The sequence below is a fragment of the Mandrillus leucophaeus genome, unplaced genomic scaffold (assembly GCF_000951045.1).
Source record: "Mandrillus leucophaeus isolate KB7577 unplaced genomic scaffold, Mleu.le_1.0 Scaffold20, whole genome shotgun sequence".
NCBI classification, from domain to species: Eukaryota; Metazoa; Chordata; class Mammalia; order Primates; family Cercopithecidae; genus Mandrillus; species Mandrillus leucophaeus.
This window is the reverse complement of record NW_012102032.1, coordinates 7469422-7491887: the sequence shown is the minus strand read 5'-3', so window position 1 is coordinate 7491887 and position 22466 is coordinate 7469422. Positions and strand designations below refer to the sequence as shown.

Genomic DNA, 22466 nt, shown 5'->3' with positions numbered 1-22466 from the left:
TCGGCAAGACGATGGCTTTTAAAAACGGTATTATAGCTGGACTAAAGTAGGTTATAGGACGATGGACCACCAAATCTGCATTTTTTGGGTAGATCTGCTTTAGGACCTGAGGGAAAGAGTTGGCCTGGAGGGCTGTGGCTGCAGCGCAATATAGAATCACAACGGTATATTTTGTGGATCAAGGGAGCAATACGAAGTCTTGCAAGGCCAGTAAACAAATAATTGCACAAAACAATTTCAGATTATTAACAGTGTTATAAAGGACATAACCAAGATGATATGATGGAAAATAGGGAAGAGAAGCCTACTTTAAGCTTTGGGCTTTAACAGGTATTGAACACCAAGGACATGCCAGGCATTTATTAAAAGCATTCAAATGTCAACTCATTTAATCTTGAGACCTACTTTTTGAGATATGTTCGATTAGTTCCATTGTTACAGATAAAGAAACAAATGTTCTGAAATAGTGATTTGCCTGTCAAAGATCAATTAGCAAATGGTAGCCCTGGGATTAGAACCAAATTTGACATTGAAATTAAATGTGTTTCCCTTGCTCTACACCCCTTTATTCAAGGCTTTCCTGCAAAACAAACCTCAAAGCAGCCAGCCTTTCACAACCCCTGCCACAAAAATCCCAGCTCATGGTCTCTTTTTAGAGCCCCATTCCTATGAGACCTTTTTCAATGGAATGGATCACCAAGTTGCACATTATTCATAACATGCTAACAGAAACCAAATGTGTAATTATACTGATACTAGTAGGTACTAATAGATAAAGATCCCAAACAGCATCTTTTAAGTAGTGGCTTTTAGAGAGACATTGCCCAACCTCAAAGGCCATTTTCTAATAGTGGAAATTTTAGGCCACCTGGTAGATTGGAAGGATAAATGATCATGATAACTAGTTAATATTTACTGAGCTTTATTATATGCCCAGAATCATTCCAAGTGCTATAAACATAATATCTTCTTATTTTTCAAAACAACCCTATTATTTCAAAATTATTTGTATCACCTGAGAGTTGATTTGAGCCCAGCTAATCTGATTTGCAAACTAAAACTAGGATCCCAAAGGAACACACAGGAATTAAATGACAAACCCCAAATGAGTTGTGTGCACCGATGATATTATAAAACTCACAGAAAGCTGGTTGGCTCAGGTTTTGAAAATATTGATTCCTTTGGTTTATTTTCCAGATAAAACTTTGGTTTTAGTCTCACAGGAATCCACTGAGATGACAAATTTAACCAACAGGTGCCCTTTAGTTCCCCCTCTCAATGGAGCTTCTTAATTGTACGGATGATGAGAGAAACCAAGGAAACTTTCTTTATGATTTAAAGATTAATGTTTGGAGGATGCTTGTGGTTTAAAATCAATCAACAAACTTCTGGTTGGCATTGCTGCATAAGGAGCACTGGGCTCGTTGCTTCAGATGCTCTCCAAGATCAGCAACGGACCCCTGCTGGTGGGGAAGGCAGGGGCTGGCAGTGTGATGCAATGGAAAAAGGCTTAAGCTTGGAAATGAGAAAAACCCAAATTCACCTCCATATTGAGAGTGACTTTAGGCAAGTTAGTTACTGAAATGGGAGTAATTATTTTTTAAAAAATAATTCTGAAGTTTATTGGAGATACCAAAACACTTTGTACAGTGCTTGGCACAGGTAGAAGTCAACAACTGTTCCCCTCTTCACTCTTCCTGTGCCTTGTCCTCTCTCATCTTGGGTCTCTGAGTTCAGCCTAAAACCCATAAAGATGGAACAAAACAGAGCTGGGGTTGGGGTTGAGAGAAACCCTCTCGTGTGAAGCTGATTATCCTAAGAGCTGGAAAAGAAAGGTTGTTCTTTAATTTTCACAACCAGGAGTTGCAAAGACATAGTATATTAAGAAATGACTGGAAATAGGCTGGATGTGGCTCAGGCCTATAATCCCAACACTCTGGGAGGCTGTGAGGTTGGAGGATCGCTTGAGCTCAGAAGTTCGAGACCAGACTGGGCAACATAGTAAGAACTTATCTCTCTCTCTCTCTGTCTCTCTCTATATATATATATGGAAATAAAATGAACATATATTTGTGTACATGTGGTTTTCAAAAACAATGGGCAAGACATTGTGCAAAAGAAGGTCTATTTTAAGGAGAAATAATATGTCTTGAAATGCACAGGGATATTTGATCGTGTTCAGGAAAGCCTGAACTTCAATCTAGTTTCATCCCTAAACAGTATTAAAGCTTATGACATTGACAATTTCTGGACAGACAGTGTCCACAGAAAAGAAAAAGCAAAGAGAAAGAGAGGTAAAGAAGAACATAGAGAAATCCAGAACTGACTGAAATGAAAGTTGGGGATAACTTCAAGATTTTCTGTTTGGGAATTTATGGTACCATTAGCACATCCAGGGACCTTTAAAATTCTTTATGACCTTGAGGCATCCAAGACAAGTTAAATCAGAATCTCTGAGGTGGGACCCAGATATCATCAGTCTTTACAGCAACCCAGGAATTTCTATGCATATGGTTGAGAATGACTGCTACAGTCAAAACAAGTAAGGTAGGATATTGAGATAACGGAGAAAGAGGATGAGTATAATTCTAGACATACTGAGTTCAAGTTTCAACAAGGCATCCAGGAGGGAATTAAGGGCTGGATATCAGGAAGGACAGAACAACTTAAGATTTTGAAGAGCCATTCATTAATATGTACAATAAACATACCTTAGGCTGGGGATATTGGCTCATGCCTGTAATCCCAGCACTTTGGGGGACCAAGGTGGGAGGATCACTTGAGGTCAGGAGTTCGAGACCAGCCTGGCCAACATGGTGAAACTCTGTCTCTAATAAAAATACAAAAATTAGCCAGGCGTGGGGGCGTGTGCCTGTAATCCCAGGTACTTGGGAGACTGAGGCAGAAGAATCGCTTGAGCCTGGGAGGCAGAGGTTGCAGTGAGCTGAGATTGTGCTACAGCACTCCAGCCTGGGTGACAAAGTGAAACTCTGTCTCAGAAAAAAAAAAAAAAAAAAATCCCTTAAGGGCTGTTGAGTGTCAGGACACCAAGTCCTACAAATGGGTCCTTTTCCTTTGTGGGACCTATATCTAGGAGGCAGGGAACAGATTTTTAAACAAATCAGTGATATAATGTGTTGTGGACTATAAGACAGAAATTTGTACCTGGGACAGGAAAGAAGGGTTCAATTCTTCTGGGAGTTGTCAGAAAAGACTTCATAAAGAAGGGACAAGGAGAAGGTGGGATGACAGAAATGCAGAAAGAGAAAAAGGCGGACCTTGGAAGTATGGGGAGACTCACTTAGGTCTAGCAGAATGGAGAGAAAAATGGAATCAAATGAAGATCACTGAGAATTAGCAGTCAGAGAGAGCGAGGAAAAAAAAAAAAGTGGGATAGAGAAGTGCCCTGAAAGATAAGGCTGGCTAATAACGAAAGGCCATCACATGAGTGGTGCAGAGGGTCAAAGATGATGGGGATGACTATTAAAGCTGAAGATCACATAGTTATGAAAGTTCATTTTTATAGTGGGAGAGTTGGGGCAGAGAGTAGGTAGTGTTTGGAACTAGACCCATGGAAAAAGAGAAGGATAATGAGAAGGCTAGTGGATATACTAAGGGGAGGGTTATAGGGAGCACATTTAAATATTAAAACAAGGAACAGGCCTGGTGCGGTGGCCCACGCCTGTAATCCCAGCAGTTTGGGAGGCTGAAGAGGGTGGATCACGTGAGGTCAGGAGTTCGAGACCAGCCTGACCAACATGGAGAAACACCTTCTCTAACTAAAAATACAAAATTAGCCGGACATGGTGGCACATGACTGTAATCCCAGCTACTAGGGAGACTGAGGCAGGAGAATTGCTTGAATCTGGAGGCAAAGGTTGTGGTGAGCTGAGATTGCGCCATTGCACTCCAGCCTGGGTAAGAAGAGTGAAACTCCACCTCAAACACAAACACACACACACAACAATCAAATGAGAAGGCAAAAATCTCTTAGCTGCAAGAATCGTGATGGTGGGTTATCTTTGTCTTCTACACAGGTGTACTTGCCAAATTCAGTCACTTCATTCTATAGACACTGCCCCCTAGAACCCACTTCTTTCAAAATGTGAACTAGTGAAAGGCACCACCTACCATCTAGAGCTCTACCATGAAAGATGATAGCACAGCTGTTCAAGTCACAGGTTCTGGAATTAGACAGTCCTTCCCTAGCAATGTGACTACGTGAAAAATTATTTCCTTTTTTTTTTTCTCTTTTTTTTCTTGAGACAGAGTCACTCTGTTGCCCAGGCTGGAGAGCAGTGGCACGATCTCATCTCACTGCAATCTCCGCCTCTTGAGTTCAAACAATTCTCCTGCCTCAGCCTCCCGTGTAGCTGGAATTACAGTTGCCCACTACCATGCCCAGCTAATTTTTGTATTTTTAGTAAAGACAGGGTTTGACCATGTTGGCCAGGCTGGTCTCAAACTCCTGATCTCTGGTGATCTGCCCGCCTCAGCCTCCCAAAGTGCTAGGATTACAGGTGTGAGCCACCGTGTCCAGCCATTACTTCGGTTTTCTAATATGAAATAAAAAGTAATAATGGTACTGGTCTCAACGTTATTATGTGATTAAATGAGATAACGCATGTAATATGTTTAGAACATATCTGGCATATAGTTCTAGCACAGAAAATATTCACTATTGAACAAGAACAGAAAAAAAGTAGAACTTTGTGCCAGCAAAGTATATGACTTCCCCTGTTCCTGTATTCTTTAAGAGGTCTCGCACTGAATCAAGCGGATCCTTTAAAAAAGTAACACATCAGGGTCAATAAACAGATTCACCTAGTGACAATAATATAGGCTTTGGAACCAGGCAGCCATGAGTCAAACTTTAGTCAAGCCATTTATGAGCTTGATCTTTCTGAATCTCAGATTACATATTTGTAAAAATGAGGTTAATACTACCCACCTCCCAGGACTGTGAAGATTAAGATAGATTTCTAGTTGCAGACACTTAGCACAGTTTACATAAATAAATGTTTACTAAGTGTTCTTGGAATTGAAATTGTGGTAAGATTTTACTCCTGGTGTCATTTTACCCCTGTGGGATTCCGCTCCTTCTTTGACCTCAACTTAGTTGTGAATTCTATTGTCCCCGCTGCTAGACTTTACTAACATTAACCATGTGGATTTTCATGCCTGGAGAGAAGAGGGGTCATGGAGAAAGGAACAGAGTACACAAGAAAGCTGCAACAACCACCATAACACCCTGGAGGGCACAGGGAGAGAGAAAAACTTCCGCCAGGCATTGCTGAGATAGAACACAGGTAGTACTCATCAACCTGGGTTCTGTTCACCCAAGCATCAAGTCCAGAAGATACTTCTTGCTACTGTTTCTCCTCTTTCTCAGTGCCTGAGTCCTGTCATGTAAGGAAAGCAGACATAGGAGAAAAAAAAAAAAAAGAAGAAGAAGAAAAGAAAAATCTCCCACATAGAAGTATGTTAAAAATCTATCTCTCTGGATGCTTGGTTCCTTCCTAGTTCTCATTATCTGATGGAAGGCCACTGACACCAACATTGTCCTAAGCTAAAATTGGCTTTCTTTTTCAGAGATTGTAGGTTGATTGTAGGTTGCAGAAAAGGCAAAACACTTTGCTAGAGGCTGTAGCATGGAATACAGATTAGGTTGGTGATGTCACAAAAGAGGGTTTCAACAGTGTCAGCAGAGGCTGTAGTGATGACTAAGGAAGTTGATAAATGGCACCATCTGAAATAGTTACTCGCCCTGAATAGGCAGGTGGAGAATATTAGTTACAGATGAGACAAATCCCATTATGAGAAATATCATCACAACAAGAATATTTCATTCCAGATTTTAGAATCCCAGGTTTTGGCTCACTTCGGTCAAGAAAAACTATAAATAATTGAGTTCGAGATAAATAATTAAATGTTAGCCTCTTGGAGTGCATGGCAATTGGTTTTGATCTCTATATTAAAATTCACAAGACCACGGACATAAGTCAAAACAGGTCCCCTTCGTCTCCCTAGTCACCATATCCAGGGCTAAAAAACAGACTTGAAATGGGTGCCAGTTAGACTACAGGAAACAGGATCTACAAGCACCAGGAGCTCATCTATGGCTATCTGACATGGCCTAGGGACGCATCACTCTCTGGCAGCTGGAGATTGTTAACATCGCCAGTTCAATGTTAATTGAATGCAAAGGAATAAGAAATAAATTCTGGTTCCGAAAGGGCAGCTGGAAAGGTGTTGGGCTTCTGAAACTCAGGCCTAAAACCAAGCATCCTCCTTGCCAGAGGAAACGGAAAGCCCCTCCTCCATTTTTAGAATCAGGCTGGAAAACACGGCTCCCAGAAAGTGGGGTTAGAAAACAAGAGCCTGCGTGGCGGCGCCCTGTGGTCCCTCGAGGAAACAGGAGAGAGACAAAGAGGGCCTGCTCCTGGGAAGCCCTAACTTCGAACCCAATCCTTCCTCCTAGACATCACCTACAGCTTCAAAGGGCAGGGCGCACACCTCCCCTCCCGCATCTGTAGGGCGAAGGCAGGTCGAGGGTAAACATTTCTAGTTATTCAATTTATTCAGTGGTTAACTATTTTGTGGGTACCAGACACCGACCTAATCGGTTTACGTCCTTCCCTTAATTCTCACAATTCTGAATTTGTGTTATTAACCCCTTATTATCTTTGGTCTACCAAGGGCAGCCAAAGAGGCGCAGAGAAGAGTGACAATCTGCCTAGCAAGCGGCGGGATCAAAGCCTGGGTCTCTACTTCCCAAGCTGGAGATTGGGCTTCCTGCTCCTCCTGCGCGGGGCGAAAAGCCCACCTGGGATCCGAGCGGGCGGCCGCGCCACTCTCGCAGGCTCCATACGCCCACCGCTGCCCGCCTGTACCACCTGCAGCGGGCAGCGACGCCTCCTTGCCGGTCCCGCAGGGCGCGCTGCAGGTGCGCGGGGCGTCCCGAAGCCCCGCCCTAGCGTCCCTGCCCCGCGCCCCGCTCCTCACGCTCGGTACCCGCGCCCCGCAGCGGCAGCGCACAACGCACCGCCTCCGCCAGAGCCAGGGAAGCGCTCGGGCGAAGAGGAGGAGCCAAGGGTACCGAGCGGGTGGAGTCGGGAGCCAGAGAGCGGTGGAGGCGGATTTCCTGGGCCCGGCCCTCTGGAGCTACCATGGCGTTTGGCAAGAGTCACCGGGATCCCTACGCGACCTCCGTGGGCCACCTCATAGGTAAGGAGGCGCGGGGAGAGACGCCCAGGCAGGCAGGGGACCGTGGGATCCTTTCCTGCTTGATCCATTCTCGGCCTGCAGAGGACGGAGTTAGTCCAACTTGGAGAAAATCCTTCCCCTCCCCCAGCAACTTTCCCAGGGCACCCGCATTCCACCCGGCCCCCTTTCGTCCGTTTCCTTCTTGGCCAACTCACTCTAGAACCCGCAGTCCTCAAAAATGTACCTTCCTTTCGATGCCTCCTGGGGAGTGGAACCAAACAGGTGAACCGCGGGAGTCAGGCATGGAGTATTTGGGCCTCCACGAGGAGACACCAGAAACTTCTCGACCAGGGGAAAGTTATTCCTAAACGCACACTCTCTAGGGCACGGTATTGTTATGCCCGTTTTACAGATCAGAAGAGGAGGCTCTGGGAGACTAAGTGATGTGACCTTACTGTGAGGGGCAGGTCTCCCCAAACCAGTTTTCAATAGTGCCAAGCTTATACAACCTGGATTGCTTTAATGGGTAAACAAAGAGAATGAAAATGCTTGGCATTGGAGTGAAGAGGAGGGGAACAGAGGAGCCATCTGGGGGCACGGAGGTCTCTTGCAGGCCGCTAGGGACTACACCGGCATCCACCTAAAAGATTTCTCCTCCGAATGTACCTTGCATGATGTATGTAGAAGCCAGTGATTGGACTCTTACAAGCACCAGCTCACTGCTCCCTCTTTTCCCTGATTCCTCCCTTGGGAATTGGGTGTGGCACGAGTGCATATTAATGCCAGGCAAAGTGTGATGATGTCAGGAACTTAGTGGGGTGATGAAATCTTGAGAACCTAGTAGTTGTAGTAAAGAGGCCGAGATTTGGAAAATTTAGCTCACAGCTCTACTAACTGCCGTGACACGGAACACACCACTTAAACAGAACCTTAGTTTACACATCCTTATAAAATGGTCAGAGTAGCTACCATTGAGGAGATGCTTTCCCTTGATGGCTGTGCTTTGTTGGATATTAGAATGAACCCTGAGCAGAAATGGGTTCCGACTGTATCTTCATAGGCAAAAGAAACTTCAGCAGTTCATCTGCTTAATTTTTTAATTCTGTAAACATGGACTAACTGTCAGCTATGTGTCTGGACCTGGATCAGGCACTGGTGAGGCCAAGGTGAGACGTGATCTCAAACCTGAGGGAACTCATTTTCTTGTAGGGAAGACGGCACGGTTTTGTGCGGCACCTTTGCAATGCAAGAAAATGCAAAACACACAAAACTTACCGAAAGGGAGAAATGAATTCTACTGTGGCTTTTGAAGGGTGAATGGGAGTTTTCTAGGAAGATAAGCTTTGTCCATTTGGTGCCAAATTCAAGTTTTGTTTGTTTTTTGTTTTTTGCTTTTTTTTTTTTTGAGTGTCGCTCTGTCACCCAGGCTAGAGTGCAGTAGCTCTCGGCTCACTGCAACCTCCGCCTCCCGGGTTCAAGCAATTCTCCTTTCTCAGCCTCCCGAGTAGCTGGGACTACAGGCGCACGTCACCACGCCCAGCTAATTTTTGTATTTTTAGTAGAGATGGAGTTTCACCATACTGACCGGGCTGGTCTCGACCTCCTGACCTCAGGTGATTCACCCGCCTCGGCCTCCCAAAGTGATTGGGATTACAGGCGTGAGCCACCGCACCCGGCCTCAAGTGGTTCTTTTCCTTGATTGAAAGCAAGCCAAACTTTGGGGTTCCCTGAAACAAGTCCTTATTCTTTCTTTCCCTTCTCTATCCTTTTTGTTTTTTTCTCCATTTCCCCCAGAACCCCGTGTTTTCATTCTTAGGGATCTTATCCTTCTCTTAGGAAGATGTTAGCGCATTCATGTTGAGTGTTCCATTACCCTTTCCAGGTAACATCTTGTATTGCCTGATTATCTAATGATAGGGTTCCAAGTGCAGAAGCATTCTGGTCAGCCTGGTGCAGCTGTGGTTAGTTTAGATGCTTGTTATTATTAGTTTGGATAGTTACTCAGTGCCAGTTTGAAATAATTAAGACTGATAGTAAAAGTGTATGCAATGGAAGTTTTTACGTAATCGAGATAAGCAGTGTCTTTGCAAGTACTGGTTGAAGTTATAATAATTGGTAAAATTAGAAGGAATCGTGAGATTAAGATGATAGGAGAATAAATATATTACTTTTATTTGGAGTTGTGCCAATATTTTGGCTCCTAAGACCAACAGATTACTTCTCTCCTTTAAAAATTCTTTCCTCCTGTCCCCCCAGAGAATAAATTATTTTTAAAAACAAACAGTGAGACCAAACAACCTAGATTTGAATGCCAATTCTACTTCATACTGACTGTATGACTTTGGTAATTTCCTAACCTCTCTGAACTTCTGTCTCATCATCTCTAACAGTGGGTTAAATGAGATTGCATATGATAAAATACATAGCACTATGCAGTTCACCTTGTAGGTAGCTGCTCACTAAGCCCTAGTTCCCTTGTCTGAAAGCCAGGCAGGTGGAGATTTAGCTGGCCTGGCCTGGGCCTGTGGCCAGGTATTGTGCTTGCAGTCTTTATTAATAGATCACTCATTACTGTTGCTGCAACAGCACTCTGAACTTGGGTTCTGATTGATTCCTGAATTACTGAGAACGGTTCCAAAAAAAATCACTTTGCCCTTTGGCAATATACACTTAATGACACTTGCTAGTGCAGCCTAGGCAGATTATTTCAGGAATACCAGACATTTTTTATTCTGTCGTAGCTCAGACTCAACAGCTTTTTCTTGGCAGAAAAGGCTACATTTGCTGGAGTTCAGACTGAAGATTGGGGCCAGTTCATGCACATCTGTGACATAATTAACACTACCCAGGATGGGTGAGTACAGCATAGTTTCCGTGTATTTGCCTCTGATAAGAAGCATCAGAACTACAGCACGTTTTCTCTTGCAAATGTTTCAGTTTTGTTATTGAAAGAGTGTTTTCATCATTCATTAGGCACCCTCTACCTTTTGAAGACTTGTCAGATTGAAATATTGGGGCAGCTGCTTGCTTCAGCATGTAGCGTATCTATAAATCCACTATCATTTTTTTCCTCTTAGCAGTTTCTTTAACAGTTTCAAATTTTGTCACTGGGAAGCTCAAATTGCTTCTTTTTAAAAGATTGAAAAAGGCCAGGTGCGGTGCCTCACGCCTGTAATCCCAGCACTTTGGGAGGCCGAGGCGGGTGGATCACGAGGTCAGGAGATCGAGACCATCCTGACTAACACGGTGAAACCCCGTCTCTATTAAAAATACAGAAAATTAGCCGGGCGTGGTGGCAGGCGCCTGTAGTCCCAGTTACTTGGGAGACTGAGGCAGGAGAACGGTGTGAACCCGGGAGGCGGAGCTTGCAGTGAGCTGAGATTGCACCACTGCACTCCAGCCTGGGCAACAGAGCGAGACTCTGTCTCAAAAAGAAAAAAAAAGATAGAAAAAGAGAGATTGTTTCCTTCTTTAGGAATATCTCCAGCTCCCATGGCCAGTATTTGATGAAACCGTCAAATATTATCAAGAAGCTGGTTGACTCCTGGTGGTGACCTATTTCTGGGCAATTGTCTTTAGTAACCAGGAAACAATATAGCAGTCTTTTTTCCTCCTTGTCACAGGACAATTTTTTTCCTTCTGAATGTCAACTCACCCATGTTTAAGCTGTATTCTTATAGCATGTGCTATCTTTTGCCCTTAAACTTCTTAAACTTTAGAGAATCGAAGTTGTAAGAAAAAAGTCATTAAGAAGAACAAACTGGTTTGCATGTAGTCAATTACAAGTTATTCTTCGGAACACAATTCTGGTAATTTTCCTGTGCATATTAAAGTGATAACTGACAGTAAAAGAGATTTAGTCTAGCTTATATTGATAAAGAAAACATCAAAATTATTGGTTATAAATAAATGGAAAGTGCTTATGGTTAGTACTTTTTTTTTTTTTTTTTTGAGACGGAGTCTCGCTCTGTTGCCCAGGCTGGAGAGCAGTGGTGCAATCTCGGCTCACTGCAAGCTCCGCCTCCTGGGTTCATGCCATTCTCCTGCCTCAGTCTCCCGAGTAGCTGGGACTACAGGTGCCCGCCACCTCGCTCGGCTAGTTTTTCGTATTTTTTAGTAGAGACGGGGTTTCACTGTGTTAGCCAGGATGGTCTCGATCTCCTGACCTCATGATCCGCCCGTCTCGGCCTCCCAGAGTGCTGGGATTACAAGCTGGTTAGTACTTTTAAGTGTGTATGGTTTTTTTCCTATAATTCTATTTACCATGTTTAGTTCCTCTGGGAACATTTTCATTGATAATACCAATTCATTGATAATACAAAAAGAGAATCTTAAATTTGGACCCTTATAAATAGTTATTTGTAACGTAAAATTGTGGTGTATTGGCAGCTGACCTAGTTTGTTGTAATTCCTCTTACATCCCCTTGTCTGTAGGGTGCTCAGGAAATACTAATAGTTTTAATTAAAATGGTAACATTCGTTGTTTCAGAAGTTGCATTTCCTATAAGTTGGTTCTGTGCATTGATAGAGGGATACAGGAATGAGTGCATTTCATGGGTGGTGCTTTCTAGGTAATAGACTTGTACAAAAATATTTTATTTGATTCTCATAAGGGGGTGGGTAGGTGGTATTTTCTGCCTGTATGTGTGAAGAAATTTAGGTTCAAGAAGTTAAGTCATTCGTGTAGGGTCCCACAGTAGGACCAAGGCCTTGGTTTTCTCCTTAGCCATTCCTCTCTCCAAATGCATGTTGCTTTTCAGAGAGACTGCTTGTTTTCAGCAATGCCTAAATTGGTGATTTCAGTGTATTTATTACCATAGGCCAAAAGATGCAGTGAAAGCTTTGAAGAAAAGGATTTCCAAAAACTACAATCATAAAGAAATCCAACTTACCTTGTCAGTAAGTACTTTAATTTTATAAGTAAGACTCAATTTCTCAAGCTATAGTTACGTTTTTAATCCTGGGTAAAAAATAAGAAGCAAGTATTCTGAGAAAACTAATAGGTTAGCTAATAGATTACCTAAGAGTTGTGTACAGTATGAGTTAAAACTCTTCATTTATGAGAATTGCAGAATAAAGAAAGTTTAGTTCTTTGTAATAGCATTTAATTTCACGGGAAGAACTTGTTCCTGAAAAATCAATTGTTCTTGGTCAGGAGATGGGAATTAGTGGTTAACATGTATTATACATGGTGAACTGATGAAGAACTTTGTGTATTGGCTGGGTGTGATGGCACATGCCTATAATCCCAGCATCGAGGTGGGATGATTGCTTGAGCCCGGGAGTTTGAGAATAGCCTGGGCAAGATGGTGAGACCCTGTCTCTACAAAATATTTAAAAAGTAGCCAGACATGGTAGCCTGCATCTGTAGCCCCAGCCACTTAGGGGGCTGAGGCAGGACAATCACTTGAACCCAGGAATTCAAGATGGCAGTGAGCTATGATCATGCCCCTGTACCTCAGCCTGAGTGACAAAGAGAGACCTCAACTCTTAAAAAAAAAAAAAAAAAAGTTTGTGTCTGGGCATGGTGGCTCACGCCTGTAATCCTAGCACTTTGGGAGGCCGAGGCAGGTGGATCCCCTGAGGTCAGAAGTTTGAGACCAGCCTGACCAATATGGTGAAACCCCGTCTCTACTAAAAATACAAAAAGTAGCCGGGCGTGGTGGCGTGTGCCTGTAGTCCCAGCTACTCGGGAGGCTGAGACAGGAGAATTGCTTGAACCCAGGAGGTGGAGGTTGCAGTGAGTCAAGATCGCACCACTGCCCTCCAGCTTGAGCAACAGAGCAAGACTCCTTCTTAAAAAAAAAATAATAATAATAATAAAGTTTGTGCATGTATTAATTAACCATAATTTAAGATGAGAATTGAAATTTTGAAAAATACCTCCCTGTTAGCTTTCTACCTCACTTGAACAGCTTTGTGGAATCCTGAGATGCTCTCAGCTCATTAAATTCCAACCAAGTTCTGCTGCCTGGCATGATTTGGAGAATGTTCTATGTTGGTTTAAGCAATTCTCCTGTGTGTTGTATTGTCTGTTATTTAAGTGTGGACTCTTATTTGACGTGTTCCCATTTTCCCACCATCCTTGGCCATATGACCTCTTCAGTCACGTTGGTGAGTTGTCCTTTTTACTTTAGTATGTGTTGCAAGCCCTGCCTGCTGCCTGAGAGTGAGCTGTGTAGCTTTCTGATTTATTCTGCACGCCTTTGTTTATCTCAGCCCAGCCCAAGACTGTGCATGGTCACGGCACTAATCAGCCAGCATCACACTGCCTTAGGAGCATTAGTCTTTATCAAGAGGACTTTGGGGCATATGTGAGCGTAGCTCCTGGTTTCTAGTTACATGTAGAAGAAAATGGACATCTTGCATAGGCTCACTGAATGAGCAGAAATGCAATGAACGGTCTTCATGATTTGATCATTAAAGAAACCCTTCACGTTGGGATCTGAATATAGTTTTAGAGGCATTTTCCCCCTTCACCTTTTTTTTTTTTTTTTTTTGAACCTCTCACCTATCCTTAACTCTTGAAGGTCACAGAATGGAGGAGATTGTGGAGAGAAGAGTGAGGCACTTCTGTAGAAATCCCAGAACGATGGGTCACTGATAGAAATGCCTGGCACCTGTCAATGTTCTTGACCACCCTGTGAAGTAGTTCTATTATTAACTCCATTTCACAGATGAAGAAATTGAGACTCAGAGAAACTGATTTATTTCCAAGATGAAAATGGCTATTACATAGCATAGGCAAGATTTGATCCCAGTCCTCAGATTCTAAATTCCATGCCCTTGCCTCATACTTCTTTGTTTCTCAGAATGAATCAAGCCTCTTAAAAGAGCAGGCTACTGTGTTTCCTTTGTGTCTTTAGTTTCTTCCTGTGTAGTACAGGGCCAGGTATATCAGATGTTGACTGGATTAATGATTAAGCACCACACCCTCATACACACACCTAATCCCATCTCTCCTAGTATCCGGGAAGACTCAAGGGCTAATGGAAGGTACTGTAGAACGGGAGTAGAAAGATGGGTAGATGTACCCTTTTGCTTGGATTTTCTTTAAATAGGCCTTTGACTCTTTGTGTCTTCATGCGGATTTCCTCAAACTGTGTATTTAATGGTCCAGTCACCTCACCTCAGAGTACTCACTGCCTTGCAGAGGTGTGCTTAGGGCCTCAAAACTGACTTCAATATTCACGTAAGCCATTCTCGTGGTATATCTGGGATATCTGAAGGGTGCCAGAGGTTAGGAGAATTGAGTAAGGAAGAGAAGGGCAGAAGACTAATTTATGCCCCCTTCTCTATTTCAGCATGGGGTATTATTATTTTGCTTTTTACAGGAGTTCACCATTCATAACAGTTTGCCGCTTCCTCCATTGTGCCCAAGCCTACTTGATGTGTCAGTGGTTGCTTCTTAATCCCGCCTCCATATCTTCTTCCATCATGGTTCCCTCGCTATGACGATGGACCAGGGACCCTCCTTGAGGAAGCTGGGTTATTCCAGAGTGTCGTGCCTCTGGCCCTCTGTTTCTCTTTGGGCTTCCACTCTTCCTTCTCATCAGGTAGTCTAATCTCTCAAGCCTGACTACCAGCTCGCTGCCGTTCCCATGATCTGTTCCACCTCAGATCTGTAGCTACCTTACCTTATGGGTTCTGTCCAATGTGTGCGAACAAGAGAATCTAAAGCCTGTGCCTAAAAACAGGCAAGAGTCACCAGTCAGAATACACCTTCATCCTTGGGGTCACAGTACATTAAAGTCAGGAAAAACACCTGGGTTTTCCTTGGATTTTCTTTAAATAGGCCTTTGACTCTTCATATCTTCATGCTGATTTCCCCAAGTGGTGTATTTAATGGTCCAGTCACCTCACCTCAGACTACTCCCTGCCTTGCAGAGGTGTGCTTAGGGCCTCAAAACTGACTTTAATATTCACATAAGCCAAATTTAATGATGAGGGGACTTAGTCACAGAAGGAGTCACCCATGTCTGTCAAACGCAATTATAAGTTTACTAGTAAACTCTTTAAAAAGTAATCCCTATATATGACATTTCCATTTTATTAATGTAAAGTGATGAGAGCCTGTCAAATTCAGTTATAAATATTCTTTGTTATCTGTCATGTTGAGTTCTCCATGGACGTGTTAACCTTGATTCGGCTTTAATGGAATCTGACTGTACTATGATTTCCTACCATCAGTTGGTAGAGCAGTTTTGTGTTTCAGCAGAATTTTGTTTCCAGGCTTTATTACTCTGAGCCAGGAAGTATTCTCTTCTTGAATGAGTCAATTGTGATAAATCTCAGCAAGAGGCTACTATTAGTGTCAAATGGAAAGTGGTTGAACAGGTTCCTAAGAATCAATTAGTTAATAGGCCTTTGTGGAGCACCCCCTAAGCAGTGAGCTTCAGGGGTTTCATAAGATGTGTAAAATTATGTGGTTGAAAATAATAATGAAGGAGAAGCTTAGTGTATTCTCCTTTGGCAAATTTACCAGTGAAACAAAATATCAGGCTGGGTGCAGTGGCTCATGCCTGTAATGCCAGCAGTTTGGGAGGCCCACAAGGGTGGATCACTTGAGGTCAGGAGTTAGAGACCAGCCTGGGCAACATGGTGAAACCCTGTCTTTACTGAAAATACAGAAATTAGCCGGGCATGGTGGCATGTGCCTGTAATCCCAGCTACTTGGGAGGCTGAGGCAGGACAATTGCTTGAACCCAGGGAGCGGAGGTTGCAGTGAGCCTAGATTGTGCCACTGCACTCCATCCTGGGTGACAAAGCGAGACTCTGTATCGAAACAAAACAAAGCAAAACCAAACCATGTGGTTGTCCCCCCAGGAGCTTGTTGCAATTGGAGGGACTGAGAAGACTGAGGCCTCTAGGCTGGGGTAGTCACCTTGGTGAAGGCACTATGCATGGCCCAGGTGTAGCTCTGATGGCCCTGAAACCTGGTTGTTGTCACTGTGCCTGGTTTGGAAATTTACAGTGAGAAAATCTCTTTTGATTCCAGCCCTCTCTTAAAATACTTAGGTCAGCTCATCATCACATTCAGTCCTGCTAGGAAGTTCTCCGTGAAAGATGATCTAAATAGTTGCCATGTATTGAGGTCCTGCTTTGTGTCACGCTCTTTGTTATGTTTCATTTGGGCCTTTCAACAAGTCTCTAGAGGGAGGTATTATGTCCATTTTGCAGATAAGAACACTGAGGCTTAGGATAAGTGATTTGCCCAGCTAAGCCCAAGAGATCAGTGAAGCCTGGAGTCACCCACTTCAGTCTCTCTTTGTTCCTTGGCTCCAGAGTTTTCAATCCCACCTCAGATTATGGATTCTTATTTGTCTTATTTCCAAATATAGGTTATCTGAACACATTTGCACCAAGTTCAATTTCAGAATATGTGAAAACAACATATTTAATTTTAATTTAATTTGCCACAGTAGGTTTTATTACTTATCTGAGTGAGTTGGAGGGTGAAAGAGGTTCTGGTGATATAATAGAGGAGGTGATGTAGAAGTAATTAGTCCTGGCATTCTTGATTCTAATGGGAAAACACAAAAGGCATGACTGCTAATCTCCAGATGTTCGCATTTTTAGCATTTCATGTTGACTCTTTGATTTTGTGCATGTTCCTCCTGGGAGTGTTACTCATTATCATAAAATCTTGTTGCACCAAAGATAAAAATTAGTTTGTGAGGGCCAGGTGTGGTGGTTCATGCCTGTAATCCCAGCACTTCGGGAGGCTGAGGTGGGTGGATCACCTGAGGCTAGGAGTTCGAGACCAGCCTGGCCAACGTGGCAAAACCCCATCTCTGCTAAAAATACAAACATTAGCTGGGCATGGTGGTGCATGCCTGTAATCTCAGCTACTTAGAAGGCTGAGGCATGAGAATCACCTGAACCCGAGAGGCAGAGGTTGCAGTGAGTCGAGATTGCACCACTGCACTCCAGCCTAGATGAGAGAGTGAGACCCTGTGTCAAAAAGAAAAAAAAAAAAAATATATATATATATATATATATATATGCCTAGGGAGAATGAGACTTGGAGCCTAGGTATTTGCCTAAGACTGTACAACTAGTTAGGTGAAATATTTCTGTAAACTCACATTGAGCTAGAGGCACGTTTCCTTTCAGCATTTCACCCATTAAAAACTCATTATACTCATTATAATAATCCATCAAGCTAAATGGCATATTATTCAACTTTCCAACTTTGTCTTAACAACCTGCACTAGTATAGATTCATCTTAGTATGTTTTGGATTTTGTTTTTATTTTCCTTTGCCTTAAAGGTTTTCGCTGTGTTTCACACAGCTACATGTGCTCACCTTCTGTATTTTCTGATTACCTTCTTGGTCACTGTGCTTTAAAACTATAGCGTTCATACCTGCTGCCACTTTATGTATTTCCATTAAAGACAGACTAAAAATACAAAGACAAAGCATGGCATGAAGTCCATTTTTAGGGCTTCTATTCTGCAGAGATGATTATCCTGGTCATGTTAATGGTTTCTATGACCTTTCTAATTTGAAGTTGTAGCATGGAAACTAAAGATTTAATTTTGTTTTTAGATTACTTTTAGAAATCTACTTTCTGCATGCAGTTCTTCAGTATTGGCTCATTCTTTCTTAGTCAAGTTTCTGCTCACGTTGCTTTATCGCAAATGTGTTTTTCAAGGGAACTGATGTTCCTTAGTGCGTATTCTTAACTGTATAACACCCCATCCTCCAGGAAACTTTTCTTTTGACTTTACCAAAGGCGTGCCTTATGTACTCCTGATTTTGTGCTTCATTTTCTGTCAGTTACTCCTTGATTGCCTTCCTTGGATTTTCGCTGGCCTGTGTAATAGGTGAACCCCAGTGTTTCAGCCCTTCCTCCTCTCTTCTCATTGTAGGCAGCCTTGATAACTCACTTTTGGTCCTTCACTCTCTTGAACTATAGCTGTGTGTGTCCAGCTCACTGCTAAACACCTACTTAAATGTCCCTTATCTTTTGAACTCAAAATATCTAAATTTCAGCCCGTCATTTCTACCCCTAGACCAGCCATACCACACCCTCTTCCAAATTTCCATCACAGGGGTCCTCATGCAGAATGAGAGTCACTTAACTTTCAGTCATCTTCCTTTTTTGACCAGCATTGTCATTCAAAGTTCTTCCTTCATAATTCTGTCGTGACTCCTTTTCCTGTACCCACATCATCTTAGTTTAGGCCTTTTGTATATCATGCCTGAACTAATGGGTTGCTAGTGGATCTTTCTGTCATTCCAGGTTTCTTCTCCCTCCACTTGCCTTTGCAGAGTGCTGCCTGACAACCTATCCAGAATAGTACTTTGCACACATTAACCTTTTCCTCAATTTCAGGGTAAAGGTGTGATGGTGACAAACTAACAGAGACCCTCCGTAACTTCTTAGGGCCTTCAAGATAATATCCACACCCTTTGCACTGCCACACAAACTTCTCTACAACCTGGACAGACTTTATCTACCCTATCTTTCCAGTGTCCCCAATTTACCTTTATCAAGATGCCTCTGCTAGAGAGAGACCAGAGTACTTATCTCCCCCTTCATAACTTACCCACTTTTCCACATTTATATAGTTTTCATACAATTTCTCTGTCTGGAATATAGCTCTATACTCATTTTTACTGTTCTTAGCCGTTTTGCAAAGCCCAGCTTCCAATTAGCCTTTTCCAAAAGTCTTGTAAGACCACCTAGCCCTAAATAATCACTCTTGCCTATAAGGACCTATAGCTAGGGTGACTGTGTAATTCATCATCCAAACCAGGACATTTTTGAAAGTGAAAGGGTGTGTCATCATTAATAAACAGGACATTGGGAATATACCTGTGCTACCCTGGGTAAACTGGGACAGATATTATTCCATCTGTAGCTCATATGTTTGGCCTGCACGTCCCTTCAGCATTTAGCATTTAGTACTCTGCATTGCTGGTTAATTCCCTTTTGGATGTGCTGGGGCTCCTCGATAAGTCTGTCCTCTAGACTGTTACATTATGCTCATATTTCCACATATCCCCAGAACCTAACATTTTGCCATATATTTTAGTAGATACTAAATTATGTTTGTTAGTTAGTATGCTGGTGGAAATTATTATTTAGCAATTTTTCCCTTACATTTTTAGGAGGTGGTTTTGCCAGATAAATATAATGTTTAATTTATTTTTCTAATTTAGCTTATTGACATGTGCGTGCAGAACTGTGGTCCAAGTTTCCAGTCTCTGATTGTGAAGAAGGAATTTGTTAAAGAGAATTTAGTTAAGCTACTGAATCCTAGATACAACTTGCCATTAGACATTCAGAATAGAATCTTGAATTTCATTAAGGTAAGTCTGTTGTATACCTCATGGGATGGTAAATTTCTAAGATTAGGGATTTCACAGCTTACCTCCTGATTGTTTTGCTTATCTTTTATATGTCTTGGATTGAGCCAGAAAAGCATTTTTGCTATTTTTAGTTTCTGTGTAATAATAATTTTTTGGCATTGGATGGTACACTTTTTCTGAAGATTTGTAGTCATTTCCCTACTTTCCTCTCAGTTTCTATTTTATCTGTGTCAAATAGGAAAGACAATGATGTGTATGTTCATTTTGCAGGTTGGGAAACTGTTCCAACTAACTGACTAGTTCAAGGTTACTTGGAAAAAGAGCTACTGATGTTGTTTTGGAATCTGTTAATTTTGGATTCAGAGCAGCAAAAAACAATTGATAGTATATATCCTAGGGTTTCTTCAAGATTTTGAGGCATGGAAGTCTGATTTAAAATATTTTGGGCCGGGCGCGGTGGCTCATGCCTGTAATCCCAGCACTTTGGGAGGCCGAGGCAGGTGGATCATGAGGTCAGGAGATCGAGACTATCCTGGCTAACACGGTGAAACCCTGTCTCTACTAAAAATACAAAAAAAAAATTAGCCAACTGTGGTGGCGGTCGCCTGTAGTCCCAGCTACTTGGGAGGCTGAGGCAGGAGAATGGCGTGGACCCAGGAGGCGGAGCTTGCAGTGAGCCGAGATCGCGCCACTGCACTGCAGCCTGGGCGACAGAGCAAGACTCTGTCTCAAAAAAAATAAAAAATAAAAATAAAATATTTTATATTTTCCTAGCCTTTGAAAATGAGCATTTTGCCCATGGCATTCAAAAGTAGCTTTCTCTTTCTGAGTGGGGTACATAATTATTGATCTCTCATTTTCTATCAGGAGCTTAAGAATTGTGTTTTCAGCCGGGCGTGGTGGCTCACGCCTGTAATCCCAGTACATTGGGAGGCCGAGGTGGGCAGATCACAAGGTCAGGAGTTCGAGACCAGCCTAGCCAACACAGTGAAACCCCGTCTCTACTAAAAAATACAAAAAATAAGGCAGACGTGGTGGTGGGCACCTGTAATTCCCAGATACTCGGGAGGCTGAGGCAGGAGAATCGCTTGAACCCGGGAGGTGGAGATTGCAGTGAGCTGAGATTGTGCCATTGCACTCCAGCCCAGGCAATAGTGTGAGACTGTCTCAAAAAAAAAAAAAAAAAAAGAATTGTGTTTTGGTTTTGTTGCTGTTTTAACTCTGGAACGTTTTCATCTCTTGAACTCAGGCTTGGTCACAGGGTTTCCCAGGAGGTGTGGATGTAAGCGAAGTCAAAGAAGTATACCTCGACCTGCTTAAGAAAGGCGTTCAGTTTCCTCCCTCAGAAGCAGAGGCTGAAACAGCAAGACAAGAGGTAGGAGGCCTTTCTTTGACCCATGGAGAGTATAGTAGTATATCACTTGGGTCTTTTGTCATTGCAGGAGACAACCCTAAATCCACTTAAGCTTAAGCAAAAAGATGAATTTATTAGAAGGATATTGCAATATCTCATAGAATAACCGAGACTTGGGATTTTGCTACTTAAAGTGTGAAAGTTTGTTTGGCTTGCTCCACCCTAGACTAATCAGAACCTCCCTTTTTACAAGATTTCCAGGTGTTTTTTCTGCACATTTATGTTGAGAAGCACTGGCCTAGAGCCTTGAGCTTTCACCTCGCCACCCAAGGTTGGAGATGTGGCATTGACCCAAGGAGGGTCATTGATGGAGAAGGAGATGCCTTGTCAGCTGTGGCTTAAAAAGACTTGACATGAATTGAGCTCTCATTTGTTATTAACAGTCCAAAGAGAAGGCATTAATAATCTCACATGGCAGTTTATCACTTAAACCCTGGGTAAAAAAAAAAAAAAAAAAGGGCATTTTATTAAATTGTAAATGATAATTCACCTTTTGTTGAATACCTGCTCTATTATGGGCGTCTCATTTGCTTAGCATTCTTCACAAAATGCTGGACGGGTTGTGTAGTTGATGATTTACTCAGGGCAGATACCCTGTACGCAGGACTTTGTTTGAGAGTGCTTGAGTTAGCTGAATGGAGAAAACTTGGCGTTGGGTGGCTATGTTAATTCACATAATAATATTACCATATTTTATACTCATAGACTGCTCAAATCTCATCAAATCCTCCAACATCTGTCCCTACTGCACCAGCTCTTTCTTCTGTAATTGCTCCAAAGAACTCGACTATTACATTGGTCCCAGAACAGGTAACAACAGCAATCACTGTATTTATTGATGTGTTTTCCTGATTTGTAAGCACCTTATATACAGTTTGTCCTTTCTGGTTAACAACATTGAGATGTAGGTACATTTATTTTACAGAGGAAGAGACTGAGGCTTAGTCATACTATGTGACTTATAGTTCAGTTCCAAGAAGGATTAATCCCATTGGTTCTGTCTACTTCCAAAGTCCAACTTTGTAAGAGTTGTGCTTGCCTAGTGGCTTTCATGGCTTTGTGGAGCCTTGACTGTGGACTGGATCTAGTGTCCATGAGCTAATTCCTGTTACTTCTGGTAGGACTGTCACATATTTCAGAGTGTTTTGTAAATGGTAGTCTTATTACTTGTATTTATTATGCCAACTGAATTGTATTTACTTCTTTGTGTATATCAGTTTGTCCAAGGTACAGATAAGCAATTATTGTATGAAGCCCATTTCCGTTCCGCTGTAAAGGAACTATAATTGAAGACTTTGTATTATTATTTTTTTCTTATATAAAAATTCATGTGACTAATTCCTCTTAGAATTTAATACAGGAAAAAGATTTATTTCTTCTTTCTTCTTTAATACCATGAGAACTAGATAACCCTCATTTGTTTTTCTTTTATCCTGTCGGTTGCCAAGAAACTCAGGATAACTTTTGCCATTTTATCCAGGTTTCTGGTACCTTCTTCTGCTAGGTACCTAGTACTTCTCCCCT

General features: G+C 42.4%; 1 protein-coding gene across 1 annotated transcript in view; it reads left to right on the top strand.

The window, feature by feature from the left end:
• Nucleotides 1–6816: 6816 nt before the first annotated feature.
• TOM1L1 (target of myb1 (chicken)-like 1) overlaps nt 6817–22466 on the top strand; it is an 82440-nt gene continuing 66790 nt past the window's right edge. The window contains exons 1-6 of the mRNA XM_011979267.1: nt 6817–7227; nt 9976–10060; nt 12027–12105; nt 19379–19528; nt 20778–20903; nt 21648–21782. Of these exons, the coding sequence (XP_011834657.1) occupies nt 7170–7227; nt 9976–10060; nt 12027–12105; nt 19379–19528; nt 20778–20903; nt 21648–21782 (633 nt within the window). The 5' untranslated portion in view covers nt 6817–7169. The remainder of the gene's footprint in view (nt 7228–9975; nt 10061–12026; nt 12106–19378; nt 19529–20777; nt 20904–21647; nt 21783–22466) is intronic.